General features: G+C 49.8%; 4 protein-coding genes and 3 non-coding genes across 12 annotated transcripts in view; 3 read left to right on the top strand and 4 right to left on the bottom strand.

Annotated features, from left to right (window-relative positions):
• Positions 1-12: 12 nt before the first annotated feature.
• Positions 13-2,763, top strand: Tlcd1 (TLC domain containing 1). Of its 4 annotated transcripts, none has more exons than XM_085829786.1 (5): positions 13-242; positions 1,035-1,228; positions 1,376-1,458; positions 1,546-1,628; positions 1,946-2,763. In XM_085829786.1, exons 3-5 carry the CDS (start codon positions 1,395-1,397, stop codon positions 2,327-2,329), a joined length of 531 nt encoding a protein of 176 aa, XP_085685912.1. In that variant the 5' UTR covers positions 13-242; positions 1,035-1,228; positions 1,376-1,394; the 3' UTR covers positions 2,330-2,763. The 4 variants fall into 4 exon arrangements, with proteins under 4 accessions (XP_085685912.1, XP_085685913.1, XP_021032585.1 ...); XM_021176927.3 differs by lacking the exon at positions 13-242 and having other exon boundaries at positions 753-1,053; positions 1,161-1,228; XM_085829787.1 differs by having other exon boundaries at positions 1,035-1,458.
• Positions 2,764-2,904: 141 nt separating this feature from the next.
• Rpl23a (ribosomal protein L23a) lies at positions 2,905-5,599 on the bottom strand. 2 transcript variants are annotated; one of them, XM_021176928.2, is made up of 5 exons: positions 5,544-5,599; positions 4,826-5,009; positions 3,438-3,614; positions 3,144-3,213; positions 2,905-2,994 (listed from the first exon to the last, which is right to left on the bottom strand). In XM_021176928.2, exons 1-5 carry the CDS (start codon positions 5,566-5,568, stop codon positions 2,980-2,982), a joined length of 471 nt encoding a protein of 156 aa, XP_021032587.1. In that variant the 5' UTR covers positions 5,569-5,599; the 3' UTR covers positions 2,905-2,979. The 2 variants fall into 2 exon arrangements, with proteins under 2 accessions (XP_021032587.1, XP_085685914.1); XM_085829788.1 differs by lacking the exon at positions 2,905-2,994 and having other exon boundaries at positions 3,105-3,213.
• LOC115032634 (small nucleolar RNA SNORD42) lies at positions 3,289-3,354 on the bottom strand. The gene has a single exon (XR_003838271.1). It is a non-coding gene; the product is annotated as a small nucleolar RNA SNORD42 (small nucleolar RNA).
• Positions 3,707-3,777, bottom strand: LOC115032645 (small nucleolar RNA Z17). Its single transcript, XR_003838279.1, has one exon. It is a non-coding gene; the product is annotated as a small nucleolar RNA Z17 (small nucleolar RNA).
• Positions 5,081-5,149, bottom strand: LOC115032633 (small nucleolar RNA SNORD42). Its single transcript, XR_003838270.1, has one exon. It is a non-coding gene; the product is annotated as a small nucleolar RNA SNORD42 (small nucleolar RNA).
• Positions 5,600-5,727: 128 nt separating the features above from the next.
• Positions 5,728-14,272, top strand: Rab34 (RAB34, member RAS oncogene family). The gene is made up of 13 exons (XM_021176271.3): positions 5,728-5,835; positions 5,988-6,175; positions 10,329-10,603; positions 11,264-11,476; positions 11,657-11,748; positions 12,219-12,284; positions 12,386-12,487; positions 12,571-12,635; positions 12,778-12,829; positions 13,293-13,374; positions 13,451-13,541; positions 13,663-13,770; positions 13,861-14,272. Exons 4-13 carry the CDS (start codon positions 11,423-11,425, stop codon positions 13,926-13,928), a joined length of 780 nt encoding a protein of 259 aa, XP_021031930.1. The 5' UTR covers positions 5,728-5,835; positions 5,988-6,175; positions 10,329-10,603; positions 11,264-11,422; the 3' UTR covers positions 13,929-14,272.
• Positions 14,273-17,620: 3,348 nt separating this feature from the next.
• The window catches only part of Proca1 (protein interacting with cyclin A1), an 11,060-nt gene continuing 8,406 nt past the window's right edge, over positions 17,621-20,274 (top strand). Inside the window, exon 1 of one of the 2 annotated variants that reach the window (XM_085829783.1) lies at positions 17,621-17,885. Coding sequence is in view for 1 of the 2 variants with exons in the window: in XM_021177677.3 (XP_021033336.1) it covers positions 17,919-18,000 (82 nt within the window). In the remaining variant the exon portion in view is untranslated. Of the gene's footprint in view, positions 18,001-20,274 lie in introns of both variants that reach the window. The other variant, XM_021177677.3, reaches the window with a different exon arrangement.

Here is a 20,274-nt window from a genome sequence, read left to right as displayed (position 1 = left end):
CCAGAAGCCGCAACTACTCCAGGCCGCTGCCCTGGAGAGAGGGTCACCCCAGCTGTCTGAGCAAATCGGCAGCCTTCCCCGCCCCAGCCTCCAAGGAGCCAGAAGAGGGTTGGGACTGTCTGAGGGAGGACTGTGACAACCGCTGTGCTCCAGGAGCCCAAGAACGGTGGGGGAGAAGTGTGGTGATGGTGGGTGACTCAACAGTTCCTAAGCACCACTCGTGCGGGGCGCGGGAGAAGCAGGTAAACACGTCGATCCCGGTCCAAGAGAGGAATCGAGTCTGGGCGGAGCCGAGGTCTGAGGCGGCGCTCCTGAGCCCCCGGGATCAGCGTTCAGCAGCCCGGGCTGTGCGACGGTCCCGCCCAGCTCTGCCCTGAAAGAGTTGAGAGAGGAGCGTTCTTGCAGAACCTGCCCAGGGTGTAGGAGCCGGTGGCGGCAGAGAAAGTCGGGAAGTGGGCTAGTGGGGCCGTACGCACGAGGGCGGCCGAGGACGCCTTCGGATGTCGGGAGGCGCCAGACAGGGGTGCCTCGGCAATGATGGCGGGGACAGCCCCTTCGCGCTCGAGGTCGGCCGATTCCGGGCGGGGCCCTGGGGGACACCCGGCTCGCGCCCTCCTCGCGGCAGAGGCGCCCGAGGGGCGGGGGCAGGCGGCGGGGCGGGGCGGGGGCGACAGGGGCGGGCAGAGGCCTCACTGGGAACGCGGGGAGGAGCGAAGGGGCCTTGAGGGCTCCGCGAAACTGTGGGGCTGACGGCCCGTGGCAGAAACGATCGTGGCGCGCTGGCCAGAGAAGGAACGGTGTTCCCAGAACTGTCTGAGGAGACGGCTTAAGGGGCGGACAGACGGCAGGAAGGGCCAGCATGCCCCTACTGTTGCACCCCGCCTGGCCGCTGCTCCTGGGCGCCACGCTGACCTTCCGGGCACTCCGGCGCGTGCTCTGTCGCCTGCCCCTGCCTGCACACGTGCAAACCGACCCCCTGCGCACCTGGCGTTGGCACAACTTACTCGTCTCCTTCACCCACTCCATTGTATCAGGGATCTGGGCACTGCTGTGGTGAGTGAACAACCCGGGGTAAATGAGATGGCCGTGGGATCTTTCGCGGGGTGCTCGGACTGGGCTCCCTCTTGCTATTCCCATCACTCCCATCACGGGGTGAACAGACTCCAAGGATCTCACCTGATTCCGTTTGGAAAACTACCCAACCAAGAACGGCTGTGGGAAACCCAAGGTACCTGGGCTTTGGCCAAGTCCCTCCTTACTCTTCAATCAGCCAATAGTAGGCGCACAGAGCGCCCTGGGACTGGCAAGACTGTTGGGGGAGGCGAGGGTCCTCGGGGAGGCTACAACCGGGAGAACATCCCTTTCTCTATTCCAGCTTATGGCAAACCCCTGAAATGCTGGTAGAAATTGAAACAGCGTGGTCAGCTTCTGGCTATTTGCTTGTTTGCTTCTCTGCAGGTAGGTTATGCCCAAAAAGGTTAAGATTAGGTTGGGAGATAATTTAAAAGTGTTCAATCTTTTCCTCTTTCCCTACCTCTCCACTAGGATACTTTATCCATGACACAGTGGACATTGTGGTTAGCAAGCAAACTCGAGCTTCTTGGGAATACCTTGTTCATCATGTCATGGTAAGGGAGAACCCGGTGAAATGACACAGGCAAAATCTTCACAACTGGAGCCAGGGAGGGAGGCCATCTTAACCCAGCAGCGTCTGGCTTCTAAGTTGCCTAAGACTCTCTCAATGTTTAATCTCCCTCTGGGGACAGCAGAGTGCCTAGGCCTACCTACTATCTTGGTAAACAGACCAGGATATCATAGTCAGACCCTCGTGGACAAAGTCTAACGCTAGTGAATAAAGAAACCTTAGCAGTAAAGTTGGTGTTCCTCAGCTTCGGACTGATATGACCTGTTTTCATGGGCCCTTGTTCTATGACTTGTCCCCTAGGCTATGGGCGCCTTCTTCTCTGGTATCTTTTGGAAAAGATTTGTTGGTGGTGGCGTCTTAACACTACTGGTGGAGGTCAGCAACATCTTCCTCACCTTAAGGATGATGATGAAGATAAACAATGCTCAGGACCTCCTCCTCTACAAGGTCAACAAGTACGTCAACTTGGTCATGTACTTCTTCTTCCGACTGGCCCCTCAGGCCTACCTCACCAAGTTCTTCCTACAGTATGCTGGCCAGAGGACCCTGGGCACATTCTTGTTGGCCATCCTGCTCATGCTGGACTTGATGATACTCATCTACTTTTCTCGACTCCTCCGCTCAGATTTCTGCCCTGAACGTGCACCCAGGCGCCAACAAAAAGACAAATTTTTGACTGAGTGAGAAAGTAGAACCCAGGACTTTTAAAAGGGATGGCAAGCACAGCTCTGTAACATAAACTAGGACTCTGCCCCAAGCTTGGGTGTATCGGGCCGGCCAGCCTTTCCACCTTAAGCTTACACCCACACTATTGAAAACACTAATGAAAGCTCTCTGAAGTCCTGTTCTTGGGCAAGGGTTGAGGGAAGCAGACGAACCGGTTGGGCATGGTAAATAGGTGAGGACAAGACACTGTCCAAAAGCCAGCCAACCCATACTGCCCTGAAATGGATGCTGACAATTCTAAAATAACCCCTCTGCTCTTCCAAACCCTGGTATTGGTTTCACACCAGCCTCTACCAGGGAAGGAATTCTTGTAAAGCTTGTCCTTTGAGCCTGTGATGGAGCAGTGTCCCAGGAGAACTAACACCTGTCTAATAAATGACCCTGGTACTGAGCTAGCATGGGGACTGCATCATCATGTGTCCCCACTGGGTTAAGCAGATCAAGTCTTCATTGCTCAGAGCTGAGAAAGCTCTGGGCTTGATCCCAGCACCCACCCCGTTACCACAGCATGGCCTTGTCCCCAGCCCAACTAGAAGGCGACAAATGACAAGCAGCATTATTTATGGTGAAAAAAAGTGTATATTTAGAATTAGCCATCTGGACTCAGTTTAGATGATCCCAATCTGAAAAACAAAACAAAAGGGAGCTGAGTTACTGGAGCTGAATTCCTTAAGGTTAAGTGTGCTGGGAGGACAGGACAGGGGGGGCGGGGCTTGTTAGAGAGTCAGATTTGATGTCAATGCAGCATCTAAACAGAAATGATCATGCTTACCTTGTTGGCAACATCTAGGGCATCATAATCAGGAGCCAAGCGAACATACGCCTTCTTCTCTCCGTCGGGCCTGTGTGGAGAAGGCAGCCTCAGAGTTGGATGCTCACAACCCCTGCCGTTCACACACCCTTCCCACACCCCTCAGCAGCATCAGTGGTTCCTTTGTTGGTGTCATTCTTTTCCAAACGTTTGAGTTTTCCATCATCTGCACAGAGTAGGCTGCGTCACCATGAAGCCATGGCATGTTTAAGTAAAGGCCCACAAGCTTTCTGATCTCTGCCTGGCCCCACTCACCTTATCAGGGTATTGACTTTGGCCACATCAATGTCATAGAGTTTCTTGACAGCCTGTTTGATCTGATGCTTGTTGGCCTTGACATCCACAATGAACACAAGAGTGTTGTTGTCCTCTATTTTCTTCATGGCTGACTCAGTGGTCAGTGGGAATTTGATGATAGCATAGTGGTCAAGCCTAGGGAGAGATGGGAGAGGAAAATGGAGTTAGCTGCCCTGGTGCCAGCATTCAACACATGGCATACTTTAGAACCAGACTAGGAAAGAATAGGTGCATCAGACAATAGATCACAATCATCTTTATCAGACTTTGGTCGCTAAATAATGTCATCACATGCACCCAAAACACAATGGGCTCAACTTCCCATTTAGAGTCAAATCCTGTAGATTCTCTTGACTAAAGAATCAAGTTTAATTCATGTATTTACCCACTGGAGTTCCACATTTACTATTTATTATGAGACCAGATCAAATAAGTAACTATAGAGAAAATTGTGCTCAATTGCTAGAGGTTGGCTACACTCCAGAGTGTAGTTGAGGCAGGTTTCACAATACAGCACAAGCTAGCCTGAAATCCAAGAGCCACACTCACTCACACCCGCCCCTCTGATCTGAGACATGGACGCCAAGATGACCTTGGACTTCAGATTTTCTAGCCTCCACTGCCCAGCATTACAGAATAACCACCAAGCATGGTGAAACCAACTGCAACTCTAAAATTGGCCTTGAGCTGTCAGGAGACAACTTTTCCTTGAGATTCTGAAAAGCCAAGTTTTTTACTTATGCAACTGCCAAGTAATGACTCAAAAATTGTAGGTACAAATAGGCAGTGAGCTGTGTCTGGTGAGTGCTTCCCCATAGACAAAACACTTTTCAGTAAGCATTCTCCCAAACCTCCTTTGAGTAATGTCAGAATTTGATCAATTAAGTGTGTTTCAGGCTGGAGAGATGGCTCAACTGTTGAGAACACTCTTCTTCCAGAGGTCCTGAGTTCAATTCCCAGCCACATGGTGGCTCACAAATGTCTGTAGTGGGATCCGATGCACTCCTCTAGTGTGTGTATCTGAAGACAGCTGTAGTGTACTCATGTAAATAAAACAAATCTTAAAAAAAAAAAGTGTGTTTCTTAACACCATTCGAAGGCCATCACTCCCCGATTGGACAACTTAATCAACCCACGACAGTCAATCAATCAACACTCTCATGTGTTCCAACAAGTCCCCTATCACTTGGAACCAAGATAAGCAACATCTCCTTTGAAGTCAACTTTCAAACACTGACTAAATAACCTCACACTTCCACCACACCAGCTCCTTCGACAATCGTGTTTTATAAGGGAAGCTACTTAGGAACTCCTAATGCCCTACTACATCCAGGGTCCCTACTGACTTGTTTCTCCTGGGCGCACTCTTCCGAGGATATTTTGGCTGCCTCCGGAGCCGCAGGGTCTTGGGCCGCCGGAAGGTGGGTGACGTTCGGATCTTCTTCTTTTTGTGGCTGTGGACGCCTTTCAGCACTGCCTTCTTAGCTTTCAAGGCCTTCGCTTTGGCTTCGGCTTTGGGAGGGGCAGGAGCTGGGAGAGGACAATTAAAATTAAGAGTGTGGCGTTCCTAAAGTGACCCCTTCCGGCGGTCCTGTCAGCACGTGCATCAGTGGTTCCTTTGAAGACATCACAGGTCTCAGGAGACTTCAGATTTTTTCCATCATATGCACGATACCGCAGGCAAAGATAATTAACCCGTTGTACCATCACGTGGGTGCGTATAACCCCATTTAACGTGGGAAAAGGAGGGATAAGGACTCCTTTTAATCCCTTATAGGTCTGGAGACCCGGAGCGCCACCCTGTGGATGTTAGGGAGCTCCCCAAAGTCAAATGCTTGGCCATCGGTGGCGGCCGCTGCCGGCTCGGTGGCTTTGCCAACCTCCTGCACTGGAACCAGCCCATGCGGCTTGGCCCGCGCGGTCCTCATACCCCGCAGCAGGGCCTAGTCGCGACAGTAGCCACAGAACAAACCCCCCATGGCTTAGCCGGGCATTCTTCTTCCCCGCGAGTTCGCTCTGCGGATATCCAAGGCTGACCTGACAGATTCCCATACCGCAACATACCTTCCTTCTTCGCTTTCGGCGCCATCTTGGCGAAAAGGATGGCCCAGCCTAATTCCCATGAGCTTATAGAATGAAGTCTCATAAAAATCTCGCGATAGCTTATACATAGCACTGATTGGAGGAACTGTAATATGAGGCTTCCTGGGAATTGTAGTTCCATTTTAATTCCCTAGAGTGGGAGACCAAGCATGCGCCACCTTTCTTTTAAAGGCCCTAGGGCTTCTTGGGAAATGTAGGGTTTTTTTGTTTGGTTTAGTTTGGTTTTCCGACACAGGGCTTTTCTGGGGAAATTGTAGGTTTTGGCTTTTTGGTTTTGTTTTCTAAAGATTTATTTACTTTATGTATATGAGTACACTGTAGCTGTACAGATGTACAGATGGTTGTGAGTCTTCATGTGGTTGTCAGGAATTAATTTTTGTTGTTGTTTGTTGCTTTTCAAGACAGGGTTTCTCTGTATAGCCTGACTGTCTTGGAACTCACTCTGTAGACCAGGCTGACCTCAAACTCAGAAATCTGCCTGCCTCTACCTCTGCCTCCAGAGTGCTGGGATTAAAGGCGTGCGCCACCACTGCCCAACAGGAATTGAATTTTTGGGAACTCTGCTCACTCCAGTCGACTCCGTTTGCTCTCCGGTACAAAGATTTATTTTATTTTTTATTATACTTAAGTACACTGTAGCTGTCTTCATTTGCTCCAGAAGAAGGTGTCAGGTCTCATTAAGGGTGAGCTAGCATGTAGTTGCTGGGATGACGTTCAGAAGATCAGCCAGTGTTCTTACCCTAGAGACCCGTAGGTTTTGGTTTTGTTTTGTTCTGTTTTGTTTCGTTTTGAGTTGTTCTTTTTTTTTTTTAATATTTTTTAATTTATTTATTTATTATATGTAAGTACACTTTAGCTGTCTTCAGACACTCCAGAAGAGGGCGCCAGATCTCATTACGGATGGTTGTGAGCCATCATGTGGTTACCAGGAATTGAACTCAGGACTTTCGGAAGAGCAGTCAGTGCTCTTAACCGCTGAGCCATCTCTCCAGCCCGAGTTGTTCTTTTCGAGAGAGGGGAGAAAGGGTTTCTCTTTGTAATAGTTCTGCCTGTCCTGGAACTCACTCTGTATAGGAGGCTGGCTTTGAACTCACCAAGATCTACGTACTTCTGACTGCTGAGTGCTTGGATTAAAAGGCCTGTGCCAACACCTCGGGGCCTGAGTTGTAGTTTTTAAAAGATACATGTTTATTCCCCTAGGTCTAAAACAGTGGGTGATTATAGCATCTGGTGGCTGTGTGAAGGTCCTTACAATTTCAGTTCTTGAGCAATTTCCAGCCTTAGGGAAGAAGTTTGCAGTGTCAGAAGCCTATAACACTACCAACTGGGAAGAATACAGTTTAAGGGGTTAGAAGGACTAGAAGGATGGTCAACACTTAAGATCATGTAGTCCTCTTTCAGAGGACCTGGTTGGATTCCCAGAAGCCATACCTCTGTGGATACCTGTACTTATATGCACATACCCATACACAAACTTATTATAAAGGATTTTTAACAGAGGCAGGCGGATTTCTGAATTCGAGGACAGCCTGGTCTACAGAGTGAGTTCTAGGACAGCCAGGGCTATACAGAGAAACCCTGTCTTGAAAAAAACAAAAAGAAAAAAAAAAAAAGGATTTTTAAGCCAAATGTGGATTATACACACCTTTATTCCCAGCAGTTCAAGCCCAGTTTGGTCTACATAGTAAGTTCCAGGACAGCCAAAGCTACATAGAGAGATCCTGTTCCAAAAACAAAACAAAGAAATACAAAACCCATGGAAAATATTTTTTTGTTTTGTTATTGTTGTTGTTTTTGAGACAGGGTTTCTCTATAGCCCTGGCTGTCCTGGAACTCACTTTGAGACCAGGCTGGCCTTGAACTCAGAAATCTGCCTGCCTCTGCCTCCCAAGTGCTGGGATTAAAGGTGTGTGCAGCCACCACCTGGCTGAAAATAATTTAAATACAATTTGTAGCCTGGTGTAGTGACACACACCTTTAATCTCAGCACGAGAAAATAAATGCAGTCAGATCTCTGTGAGTTCAAGGTCAGCCTGATCTACATGGCAAATTACAGGTTAGTCAGGTATATAGTAGGCCACACCTATAATCCCAGCACTCAGGAGACAGGAAGATTGACACAAAGTTAAGGACAGCCTGTGGTACACAGTAAATTCCAGACCAGCCAGCACTACATAGTGAGGCTGCCACAAACAGATAAACAGGATACAAACAGAATACAGTTTGCCTAAGTAATGGAGATAAAGCGAAGCTGTGCAGTGTTAGGACAGGATTTTCTCCAACTTCCTCATCTGACACCTGTGGGAGACTGAGGTTGCAGAGCTGAACCCAGTGTAGTTATCACTACAGTGATCTGTTGTTACCAAAGGGATTTGGTGGCAACAAAAAAGTCTGCTGTGAGAGAGATGGTTCAGCAGTTAAGAGCACTGATTGTTCTTCTGAAGGTCCTGAGTTCAAATCCCAGAAATCACATAGTGGCTCACAACCATTTGTAATGAGATTTGACTCTTCTGGAGCTTCTGAAGACAGCTACAGTGCACTTACAGATAATAAATAATTCTTAAAAAAACAAAAACAAAAACGGGTGGTGGTGGCATGTGCCTTTAATCCCAGCACTTGGGAGCAGAGGCAGGCAGATTTCTGAGTTCAAGGACAGCCTGGTCTACAAAGTGAGTTCCAGGACAGCCAGAGCTATACAGAGAAACTGGGTCTCCAAAAAAAATAATTAATTAATTAAAACAAAACAAAACAGTGTGAGATGGGAAAGAAATCCAGAAGACCTACAAAAGAGCTACAGACACAGGGTGTTGGGGGGGGGAGCAGGCAGTGAGGAAGCATGCCTTTAATCCTAGCATTTGGGAGGCAGAGGCAGAAAAATCTCTGTTAGTTTGAGGCCAGACTGATCTACAAAGCAAGTTCCAGGACAGCCAGGGGTATACAGAGAGACCAAGTCAATAACAACAACAAAAAGATTTTACTTTTTTTTTTAACTTTATTTATTATTTTATTATATGTAAGTACACTGTAGCTGTAGCACCAGAAGAGGGCCTCAGATCTCATTACAGGTGGTTGTGAGCCACCATGTGGTTGCTGGGATTTGAACTTCAGACCTTCGGAAGAGCAGTCGGGTGCTCTTACCTACTGAGCCATCTCACCAGCCCAAGATTTTACTTTTTAAAATGTATGTGTGAGCATGTGTGTCTGCATGTATGTGCATGTGTGTCTGCATGTGTGTGCATGTAGGTAACCACAGCAGCCAGGTTTAGGATACCCTGGAGCTGGAGTTCCTGAACCATGAGAGGAGGCTCAACAGGAGAAAACAACATGTGAGTGCTGGGAAATAAACTCAGGGCCTTCTCTCAGAACACACACGCCACACGCACTGTGAACTGTTTAGTCATTCTACAGTCCCTAATATTTAAAATTATTTTCTTTTATGTGTATGAGTGTTTTCCCTGCATGTAACTGTGTAGCACATGCATGCTTGGTGCAGGCGGAGAGAAGAGTGTGTCCAATCCCCTGGAACTCGGGGTACAGGTCAGAGCAGAAACCCTGATCTCTATAAGAGTAGCAAGTGTTCTTAATTCTTTTTTTTTTTTTCAAGACAGGGTTTCTCTGTGTAGCCCTGGCTGTCCTGGCACTCACTTTGTAGACCAGGCTGGCCTCGAACTCAGAAATCCTCCTGCCTCTGCCTCCGGAGTGCTGGGATTAAAGGCATGCGCCACCACGCCCGGCTGTGTTCTTAATTCTTGAACTGTCTCTCCAAACCTAATCACTATTTTTTCCTCCTCCTCCTCCTCCTCCTCCTCCTCCTAGTTCCTGAGACAGGACCTCACAACTCTGAATTGTGTGGAGCTCTTTAAGTAAATCAGGTTGGCTTCAAACTCACAAAGGTCTACCTGCCTCTGCCTCTGCCTCCAAGTGCATCACACACAGATTTATTTTATGTTAAGACAAAAGTTAGCCAGGCGGTGGTGGCACAAGCGTTTAATCCCAGCACTTGGGAGGCAGAGGCAGGCAGATTTCTGAGTTCGAGGGCAGCCTGGTCTACAAAGTGAGTTCCAGGACAGCCAGGGCTACACAGAGAAACCCTGTCTCAAAAAACCAAAAAAAAAAAAAAGACAAAAGTTGTACTCTGTAGCCCAGGCTGGCTTTAAAGTCAAATCCCGAGCCGGGCGTGGTGGTGCACGCCTTTAATCCCAGCACTCGGGAGGCAGAGGCAGGTGGATTTCTGAGTTCGAAGCCAGCCTGGTCTACAAAGTGAGTGCCAGGACAGCCAGGGCTACACAGAGAAACCCTGTCTCAAAAAACCAAAAAAAAAAAAAAAAAAAAGTCAAGTCCCCCAGTCTCATAAGTACTAGAACCACAGGTGTGAGCCACCATGCTAGACATCAGTAATGATCCTTAAGTAGTTCCAGCCACAGCTGAGACAGCTGTGATTTCTCTTACTCTAGTTTTTCTTGTGAATAATTTCATAGTCCTCAATCCTGAACTAGTCTTCCCCTTCTAGTACTGTATTCCACTCATTTTTGTATCTTCAAATTTAGCTCCAAACATATAAACATATATCAATTTCTTCTTTGGGAGGGCGGTGTGTGTGTGCGTTCTGGTTTTGACTGTTCTATTCCGGCTAGAAAATGTTCACCCGTATTAGAAACGGGGTTCTGCAATCCCATAGTGGTGAGTGTCCACGCCAAAAGACGAAGTTTCACAGTCTACCTAACACTTCTTTATCTTTCACGGAAGGAGGCTCGACGGGAGAGGTCAACAGATCTGGGACATCTGGTCCTTGGTGGAAGCCTCGTTCAGATCTTGACAGCCCCGTTAGGAGCTCCCTCTCACCTCCCAGGGCAGAAGGGCGAGCAGGGGCAGACTCTGTGAGTCATGTGCCAGGCCTGGAGTCGTGGAGGGAAGCACCGCCTCTCCTTGGGCCCCTTCTCTCCCCCTTTTCCCCTCGGCGGCTCCGGGTCTTGCCAGATGCTGCGCTACAATCACCGGTTCCCCATCACCAGTTCCGTTGGGTAAGTGGTCCCGAGGAAGACGCGGCTCCAACAGAGAGATGGAGGGGAGAGAGACTTAGGGGATCCCAGCCTGGAAAGGCCCCAGTCTGGGTGGAGGCGGTCCTGGCGTTGGGTAGGGCATCTGGAGCCCGGGCAGCGCGCGAGGAGGAGAGGAGGGGGTTGGCGAGGGCCGCGCTGAAGGCGGCTTCAAACCCGGGAGCGACGGGGTGCGGGGCAGGGGGCGGCCCTTCTCCAGGAATTTCCGGGGATCGTGTTGCAACGCTCGCAGAGTGGGACGGCGGGCCTCGCTGCGCGTCCAGGGTTGTCGCCCCCTCCTCTCACCGGTCGAGGGCGTCGGCAGTGCCGCCCTGCGCAAAGTGACCCCGTGTGGCGGGGCGGCCCCGCGCCCCCCAGGCCTCTCTGTTATGGTAGGGCCATCCCAGCCCCGAGTTGTCGTCGGGTCTCCGCGGCCCCGGGTTATTGTAGGAGCTATCCGACCCCGTGTCATTGTAGGGTCCGCGCGGGCCCGTGCTCCCCGGGACCCGACTCCCCGCCCACAACTAGCGGCCGGGGGATCTCCCCGCCCCCGAGTGGTCTTCGGGACGCCCCGGGCTCGGGTGATTGTGGGCTCTCCCAGACCCGGGGTGATTGTCTCGTCCCCTTGGCCCGCGGTGGTCGTAGCGTCTCCAAGGCCGAGGGCTCACACAGGCTCTCCGTGGCCCCGGGTGATTGTCGGTACCCCGCGGCCGCGGATAATCGTCGGGTCCCCACGGGTCCCCGCCGCCGAGGCGGATCAGGCCTCTGCGCCTTCCCGGGGAGCCCCGCAAGGCCGCAGACAAGATGAACATTCTGGCGCCCGTGCGGAGGGACCGCGTCCTGGCGGAGCTGCCCCAGGTAGGCACCAGGGCCACGTCGGGCCTCTGGCTGTCTCTGAGTGTGGGCGGGGAGAAGGTGGCCCAGCCCTGTCGCCCTGCAAGGCCCGCTGCTCCTGGGTGGTCCGCTTCCCACCCCACCCCCAACCCAGGGCTGCTTGGCTATGGCACAAAAGCTCCATTCTCACCACGTCCCTCTCAGTGCCTGAAGAAGGAGGCCGCTTTGCACGTGCGCAAAGACTTCCACCCCCGCGTCACTTGCGCCTGCCAGGAGCACCGGACAGGCACCGTGGGGTGAGTTAGGGACACTCCTAGCTAAAAAATTACTCAAGAAACTTTGAAGTCATTATTCACCCCTTTGTGGCTACAAGGTTATGCCTCAGTTCTGATGTTCTCCCAGTTTCCTCCCATTGAGGTTGTGAGCCTATGGAAAAGACATCCAACAGAGAGAGTCACACCACCCATAGAACCTCTAGTCCAGGGTGGGGTATCTGAGAGCGGGGAGGAGAGACAGATAGACAGAGACAGAGTGAGGGATCACACTTGTCTAACATGTGCAGAGCCCTCCTAGGCCACCCCCAACACTACAGGACTTCCTCCCCCAACACTCCAGAAAAATAGGTCTGAAAGTCCCTAATGTTGAACACTGCTCCACAGCACATCTGTGCAGGACTTTCTGGGCTTCCAGGGAGACCTGCCTATCTATGGTAATGTACCTTAGTTGATATGGATTTTCTCTGTCCACCGACTCTTCTGTCCAACAGATTTAAGATATCCAAGGTCATCGTTGTGGGAGACCTATCTGTGGGGAAGACCTGTCTCATTAATAGGTAACAGGGTACTGGAGCTTGGCCGGGCAAAAGACTCAGCTGGATCCAGTTTAACAGGGTAGGCGGGGCTACAGGCTACTTGGTGTCTCCTGTCTCCTTAGGTTCTGCAAAGACACCTTCGATAAGAATTACAAGGCTACCATTGGAGTGGATTTTGAGATGGAAAGATTTGAAGTCTTGGGTGTCCCCTTCAGTCTCCAACTGTGAGTGTCTCTTCCACTCCTTCCAGATAGCCTTGTCACCCCATTCTGCACACCCTATTATCTGGGTTCTACTCTCCTTCCAGTTGGGACACAGCTGGTCAGGAAAGGTTCAAGTGCATCGCTTCTACCTACTACCGAGGAGCTCAAGGTAGGGATTTGGCTCTGGAATGCAAGCAGTCTAAGAGCACACCAGTGAGTGTTCTAAGCAGAGGTGGTGGATAGGGAAAAGGCAAAGGCATCCATCCATCCATCTTCCTGTCAGCCTGCAGCTGTTTCTGTCACTCTTTCAGCCATCATCATTGTCTTCAACCTGAATGACGTGGCATCCCTGGAACACACCAAGTATGTGAGGATGCCAGAACAGGATGGGAAAGTCCAGGAAGGGTTTAGAAAAGGGGATCAAAGCCGGGCGGGGTGCATGCCTTTAATCCCAGCACTCGGGAGGCAGAGGCAGGCGGATTTCTGAGTTCGAGGTCAGGCTGGTCTACAGAGTGAGTTCCAGGACAGCCAGGGTTATACAGAGAAGCCCTGTCTCGAAAAACGATAAAAGAAAAAAGAAGAAAAAAAAAAAAAAAGAAAAGGGGATGGATCGGGGAAAGAGTGTATCTAAGTGCTGCCTCTAGTTCAGCGGTAGGGACTTACCAACAATGCATAGAAATCTGGGATGGGTCCTTTGGAATAACAGAGGTGGGGGCTGGGGGTGGAGAGAAAAGCCAGAGCTCATAACTGGACATGGGAAAGTCAATGAACGGGGCCTTCCAGGCTCACTCAGTCCTTAATGCTATCCACCATCCGTCTGTGGCAGGCAGTGGCTCGCTGATGCCCTCAAGGAGAACGACCCTTCCAATGTGCTCCTCTTCCTTGTGGGTTCCAAGAAGGACCTGAGTGTGAGTGTACCAGTGGAGGACCTTTCCACCTTGGTAAGGGGACCCACCCCCAGTTCTGACTCTGATTTTCCCACAGACTCCTGCTCAGTATTCCCTAATGGAGAAGGATGCGCTCAAGGTGGCCCAAGAGATCAAGGCCGAGTACTGGGCAGTGTCCTCCCTCACTGGTGAGTTGGGGGCTCCAGCCTTCTGCCGTTCGTGCCTGCCTACCTCTCCTCTCCCTCCTGTATCTAAGCTGGGTCCAGTGTTATATAGTATCCCCCCTGAGGTTTCTGCTCCTCATGTCAGGTGAGAATGTCCGGGAATTCTTCTTCCGTGTGGCAGCACTAACCTTTGAGGCCAATGTTCTGGCGGAGCTGGAGAAATCTGGGGCTCGGCACATTGGGGATGTTGTTCGTAAGTGATCACCTGATTAACAGTGGCAGAGAGCAGGGGTTCTGGGGTTACCTTCAATCCGTGACTTGTATATTTCCCATCCCTTTTCAGGCATTAACAGTGATGACAAAAACCTGTACCTAACTGCCAGCAAGAAAAAGGCCACATGTTGTCCCTGAGCAGTGAGGACTGTCCAGAGACTTCCCATTCCCGGGGTACCGTACTACCTGCTCCAGGACTCAACCCCTGGACATTTGCACTGACTTTTTCCAGACCAAAGAGCTATCCATTGATGTCAGTGCCCCCAGAGGGTGATTGGGACCATGCTAGTCATTTCCTGCCCCCAGGCACCATGCCAAAGACTGGATGACCCTCTGTTCCTCTGGGGCTCTCCAGGGTGCCTGGTGGGGGGCAGTGTTCTTGCTGCTTTTGCTCAGCCTACTGGGCCTTTCATGTATAAAAATGCTTAATGATTTTAGCCCTACACTGTGCCTTATGCATTAAAATCTGTTATTAGCATTTTCTTTCTTTTTTTAAAGATTTATTTATTTTATTTATATGAGTACACTGTAGCTATCTTCAAACACACCAGAAGAGGGCATCAGATCCCATTACAGATGGTTGTGAGCCACCATGTGGTTGCTGGGAATTGAACTCAGGACCTTTAGAAGAATAATCAGTACTGCTGAGCCATCTCTCCAGCCCCGTTATTAGCATTTTCTAGGCTGGAGTCCTTACTAGAGATAATAGGTGTAGTGGGGACATGTAGCGATTTGGGAATTGGAGCCCCTATGGAGATTCTGTTCATTCCTGGCTCCTAAGACAGGGCTCACACTGGCTGACATCTCAGAGATCAGGTTTTGGAGACTAACTATATCTTCTAGATTCTCTGGGTTAAAATCTGAGTAACTACCCTTTCCTTGCTGTTTTCTTTCCTCTCTGTCTCCCTCTCCCTTTCTTCTTGAGGTAGCGACTCTTGTAGGCCAGCCTGACCTCAAAATTACCATGTACCTAAGTATTGTGTGACAGTGTCCCTAGAGAGACGATGTATTTGTCCCAGATAGAGAACTGATGGTAGACCAAAGGATACATATCATCTAAGTCCAACTTGGAGAACCAATGAGTTTAATTGGGTTACTTACAGGGATATGGGTGAGGGGCTGCTTACAGAAGCAGAAATGACTGAAAGACAGCTGCATCACCGAAAGCCACTCCAGTATGAGTGACAGTTTATGAAAGCTGGAAATGAGGAGCACGCTACACAGCCTGCGGACAACTGGGCAGATTAGAGGGGCTTCCAGCCAGCTCAGCTTGTCTGAGAGTGTCTCTCAAGCAGTCCTGACTGCTTAAATATGCTTGGGGGAAAAGGGGTCTAGTACACCTGCTCAGTTTCAGGGATTTCCTGAAGCCTTTGAGTTGTTTACTTCCCTAGCTTAAGGAACTTTCCTGAAGGAGGGAATGTTTGATCTCCCTGCAGAACCTTCTATGTGTTTTAAGGACTTCCCTTGAAGATGGAAGGTTTTATGTCAGAGGAAATTGCCACATGACACTCGGGCTCTTAAATCATTCCTACCCTCCCCCTAACCCACCTCCCCACTCATAATGGTCCCTGAGCCTTGGAGGAGTTACACAGAAGCCTGACTATGGCCATCTAACTCGAATGGAGTAGTCTTTTTTTTTTTTTTTTTTTTTTTTTTTTGTTTTTTCGAGACAGGGTTTCTCTGTGTAGCCCTGGCTGTCTGGCACTCACTTTGTAGACCAGGCTGGCCTCGAACTCAGAAATCCGCCTGCCTCTGCCTCCCGAGTGCTGGGATTAAAGGCGTGCACCACCACGCCCGGCTGGAGTAGTCTTTTTATCCCCGTTTTTCACAGTACAGCTGGTGGGGAGTCTTGGCAGTATTTCTTTTGCTATAAACAAGCGGTGTAAAGGCAGAAAATGATCTATGGTCATTAGAGATGCCGAGAAGCAACTCAGCTAGGACATCATACTCATTGACCAAAAGCTGTTATCTTTCACCAGGGCCTATGACTTCTCTGGCCACAGGCTTGCTCTTGTCCAAGGCACATATTAGATGTGAATTGCCCTTTTTGGAGGAGGTTTTGCTTAAGTCCAACCAGAAACTTTGTTTTATTCATAATGGTGTTAGCTATGGCAGTAGCTGACACAGCTTGTGTGACCTTCCTTTTTTAAAAAAAAAATATTTATTATTTTTATGTAAGTACACTGTAGCTGTAGGAGAGGGCGTCAGATGCCATTACGGATGGTTGTGAGCCACCATGTGGTTGCTGGGATTTGAACTCAGGAGTGACCTTTTTTTTTTTTTTTTTTTCCTTTCTTTCTTTTTTCTTTTTTTCTGAGACAGGGTTTCTCTGTGTAGCCCTGGCTGTAGACCAAGCTGGCCTCGAACTCAGAAATCCACCTGCCTCTGCCTCCCAAGTACTGGGATTAAAGGCGTGCGCCACCACTGCCCAGCTGTGTGACCTTTCTATCATGAAACACTCAGAATTGTGAATAGGACTTTGGGTCATGATCCTCCCCAAAAACCCTTCACTACACTTTCTGTACTACAAGAGCTAGGCCACTGGTACAGACACTTCTGGGTCAGTCCCAAGTCCTGTAACCAACACATATGACATCATTAACAACAGGGTCTTACCATTCAGTTTTGGAATGTTGCTGACAGCAGTGGTAAATAGCCCTAATGTTCTAGAGGCTTCCCTGACCAGCAACTCCAAGGAAGTAATCCACCCTTACTACTAGGGGGTTATATTTATTTATTTTTGAGACAGGGTTTCATGGTCTGCCCCAGGTGTCCTGAAACTCAGAGATCTGCCTGCCTCTGCCTCCCAACAAAGGCACACAGGCCCATGCCACCACACCCGGCTTTCTCCCCTACCCCCCCCCCTTTTTTTTTTCTTTTGAGTCCTGATCTTGGCTCTCCTGGAGCTCACGATGAAAATCAAGCTGGCCTTGAACTCAGAGATCTACCTGCAAGTGTGTGGATTAAAGGCAAGCATCACCATGGCCAGCCTATCCTCTGCTTTTTGAGGTACACCTATTCTGGCTTTGGAAGCTGATTGGAGGGAAACTGAGAGGTGTGATGTGAGGGATATCTGTGAAGCAGCTCTCATTCATTCACACCGTCTTGTACAGAGTTGGTTAACCCAGTGTGCATGTGAGAAGTCACCTCAATACTCAGTTCTCCCAGAGGCCCTCCCGAATGTGTAGTCCCATGAGGTGCATGTATAGGACAGTTGCACATATACTTTTTTGTTTTGTTTTTGTTTTTCGAGACTGGGTTTCTCTGTATAGCCCTGGCTGTCCTGGAACTCACTCTGTAGACCAGGCTGGCCTCATACTCAGAAATCCGCCAGCCTCTGCCTCCCGAGTGCTGGGATTAAAGGCGTGTGCCACCACCACCCGGCACACATGTACTTCTTATGTTAGATCTGTGTAGACTTTTGGCATCATCGTGTGTGATATATGAGGGAAGTGTGGACGCTGTGTTTGAGCAATGGGATGGAGTTACCACTAATGTAGGTCACCTTACTTTCTCAACAGGAAAATAGGCCACTCTGGGGCCTAGGGATTGGGAGGAAATCTGAAGGGTAGAGCTGAGGGGGATGGGTCTGGCGGTCCGGGGTTTGGGGGTTTTAGGGTGTACTATACACAGTGGAGGAGGGACTTGTCACCAAGGAGACGCAAAGCCAGGATACCTCCAAGGACATACGTTCATGAAGATTGGTCCCTGGCTAACCTCCAGAAGGCGTGGCGTTCCTGGTGCTAGAGCTTGAATTTGGAAGGGGCGGGGCCAGTAACTGTTGTGGGCGGGGCTCTAGGCTAGGGTTTTCTAGAAGCAGGGACCAGCGAGGAGCTAAAGTATGGGACTGAGTGCTGGGTCTGTAAGGTAAAGGCAAAAGCCCGTACTGGCGTTAAGGGTGTGACGGAGGGACCTGGAAGGAGCTGGAGATCCCGGATGAAGAACCCTACTGACGCTTAGACCCGGGCTGGAAGACCTGAGGGGGGAGGCGGGCGGGGGGTTGGGCAAGCATGAGGCGGAGCTAGGGGCTGGACTGGAGCTTACAGCTGGGCCGAGGGCTCGACCAAGCTGAGGTTCAACGTTGAACTCTGCGAGGTAGGGTCCTGTGGAAGAACTGGGCTGACAGCGATGTGGGTCAGGACGACAATAACGGTTAAAAGATGGACTGAGGAAAGGTCTGGCCGCAAAATTGAGAGAACCGAGAGAACTGGTAAGGGGCGGGGCAGAAGGATGGGGACGTGGCTGGGCGTGGCTCTGGAAGTTTGCTTGACTTGGCTTCCTCCCGACCCAGGCACAGCTATTGAGCATTAGGCTGCAACCTCTGGCCTGGGCTACCGCCCCCAAGGCGCTAGGGTTGGGTAGAACCCTTGGCCCAATGCTCATCTGGGCTCCAGGGCTGGGCGGCCAGTTCCATTGACCTTGAGGGTGGGAAAGAGTCGGAGTATTCCACAAGTGACATCATAATCACCTCCAAGTGCCTAGCTAGGAGACATTTCCCAGAACAGGGCTCATTGGCCTCTCTTGCACTCTCCTCTTTCTTTCCCTCTTTTTCTTTTTCTCTCTTTCTCTCTTTCTCTCTTTCTTTCTTTCTTTCTTTCTTTCTTTCTTTCTTTCTTTCTTTCTTTCTTCTTTCTTTCTTTCTTTCTTTCTTTCTTTCTTTCTTTCTTTCTCTCTCTTTCTCTTTCTTCCTTTTTCTTTCTTCGCTCCACACACCTTCTTTTTTTGTTTTGTTTTGTTTTTTGGGGGGAGTTTTTTTTGAGACACGGTTTCTCTGTATAGCCCTGGCTGTCCTGGAACTCACTCTGTAGACCAGGCTGGCCTTGAACTCAAATCCCCCTGCCTCTGCCTCCCAAGTGCTGGGACTAAAGACGTGCGTGCGCCACCACTACCCGGCTTTTTTTTTTTTTTTCTCTCCACACACCTTCTTTTGGCTGCTCTAGTGCCTGTCCTCTGGGCCTCAAAGGAGGGGAGGGGTTTCGCAGGATAAGGAGGATCCTCTACAAATAAATGTGCATTTTGAGTTAGGTCCCTGCTACCTGTCCCAATGAAGAGACCACATGCTTTTCTCTTCCTTTCAAGCTATTACCATCTTCATTCTGCTGCAGGAGCTCTGGACTGACCGCTGCCTTAGTCACCGCTCCCCTTTGTCCTCTTTGGACAAAGAGGCAGACTGTCTCTCCAAATCCCACTTCTCATTGATCCTTCCTGTTTTCCCTCCCAAACAGCTGATGTTGTCAACATCTATTAGGGGTATTAGTGGAAGGCAAACAGGCTTCAGCCTTGCATAAAGCCTGCTATAGTGACAGGAGGAAAGAAGTCCAGTGCAGTTTGAGTCTGGCCTAGGCACAGGCCTTTACTGGAATAGCTTTAGGATTTGAACACCACAGGGGAGGCCCTGCATCAAGATGAAAGAAAGGAAATCAGAAGAGAGGAATCTGCAAGATGGGGCTTAAAAGCAAATGTTTTGGGGGATGACAACTGGATAGGGAAGGAGCTGAATCTAGTTTCAGGGCTTGGCCTTGGAGCTGTGGCATAGGGTACTTGGCTTAGGATATGTGTCTCCTTAGCCAGCAAGGCACAGGGGCTTGGGAGCCAAGAAGACCAGCTTTTCTGCCTCTGCTGTTACCTTTCATCCTGAGCAAATTACTTAGTCACTCTGGGTCAGGGTCCCTTGATGATCAAAGTCATACTTTAAAAGCCCACCGTAGGGTCCAGCATTGTGAAAGTGTACATCCTGGGAGATTGTCTCCCCCATTACAGCTCACAGGAGTGCTAGGAGCTGGGCTTCCAGCTTACATGTAAGAGTGCTTGCTTAGCATGTGTGAGGCCCTGGAGCTGACTCCTAGACACTTCCTCCAAAACAGCCCCAGTCAAAATAAAGTGAACAGAATGGCTCATGTCAGCCATTCCTGTACTAGGGAGGCTAAGCAGGATTTACCATAAATTCAAGGCCAGCCTTGGGCTATATGAGGAATTCTAGGCCAGCCTATGGCTTTGTGAGATAGTCTCGAAAATAAATATATAAAAAGATAAAACACAGTACCCAGGTTTGAACCTGGCATTTATGTATTTCCGAGGGACATTGAATGTATACACTCAGTCAACCAACAATGACTGAGCAAGTTCCATGACTCTGAGCATATAAGTAAATACAGGAATGTCACAGTTCTAGAACTATGGCAGCAGGTCCATAATAGGCACATACAACACACAATTCCACTTGGACAGTACTGGGGTTAGTCTGAGACAAGGCCTTGCTGTGTAGCCCAAGCTAGCCCTGTGTCAGCACACCGAGTTCTGGGATTACAGTTGTGTGCCATTATGAGCAACAGCATTTTCCCAGAGTTGAACAGGTAAAACGTGGGGGAGAGAGAGGCAGGGGAGACAGATGGTCATGAGAGGTGGCAAGAACGATTGGTGAGGGAAGGACCTAGGTCCTGGCTCCTAAGGGCATGAGAAAAGGTCCACACTTCATTCTGAAGAA

The sequence above is a fragment of the Mus caroli genome, unplaced genomic scaffold (genome assembly GCF_978045245.1).
Source record: "Mus caroli unplaced genomic scaffold, Mus_caroli_1 scaffold_13, whole genome shotgun sequence".
Lineage (NCBI taxonomy): Eukaryota > Metazoa > Chordata > Mammalia > Rodentia > Muridae > Mus > Mus caroli.
Note: the sequence above shows the minus strand (reverse complement) of the source record. Positions and strands in the feature narration are given on the sequence as shown.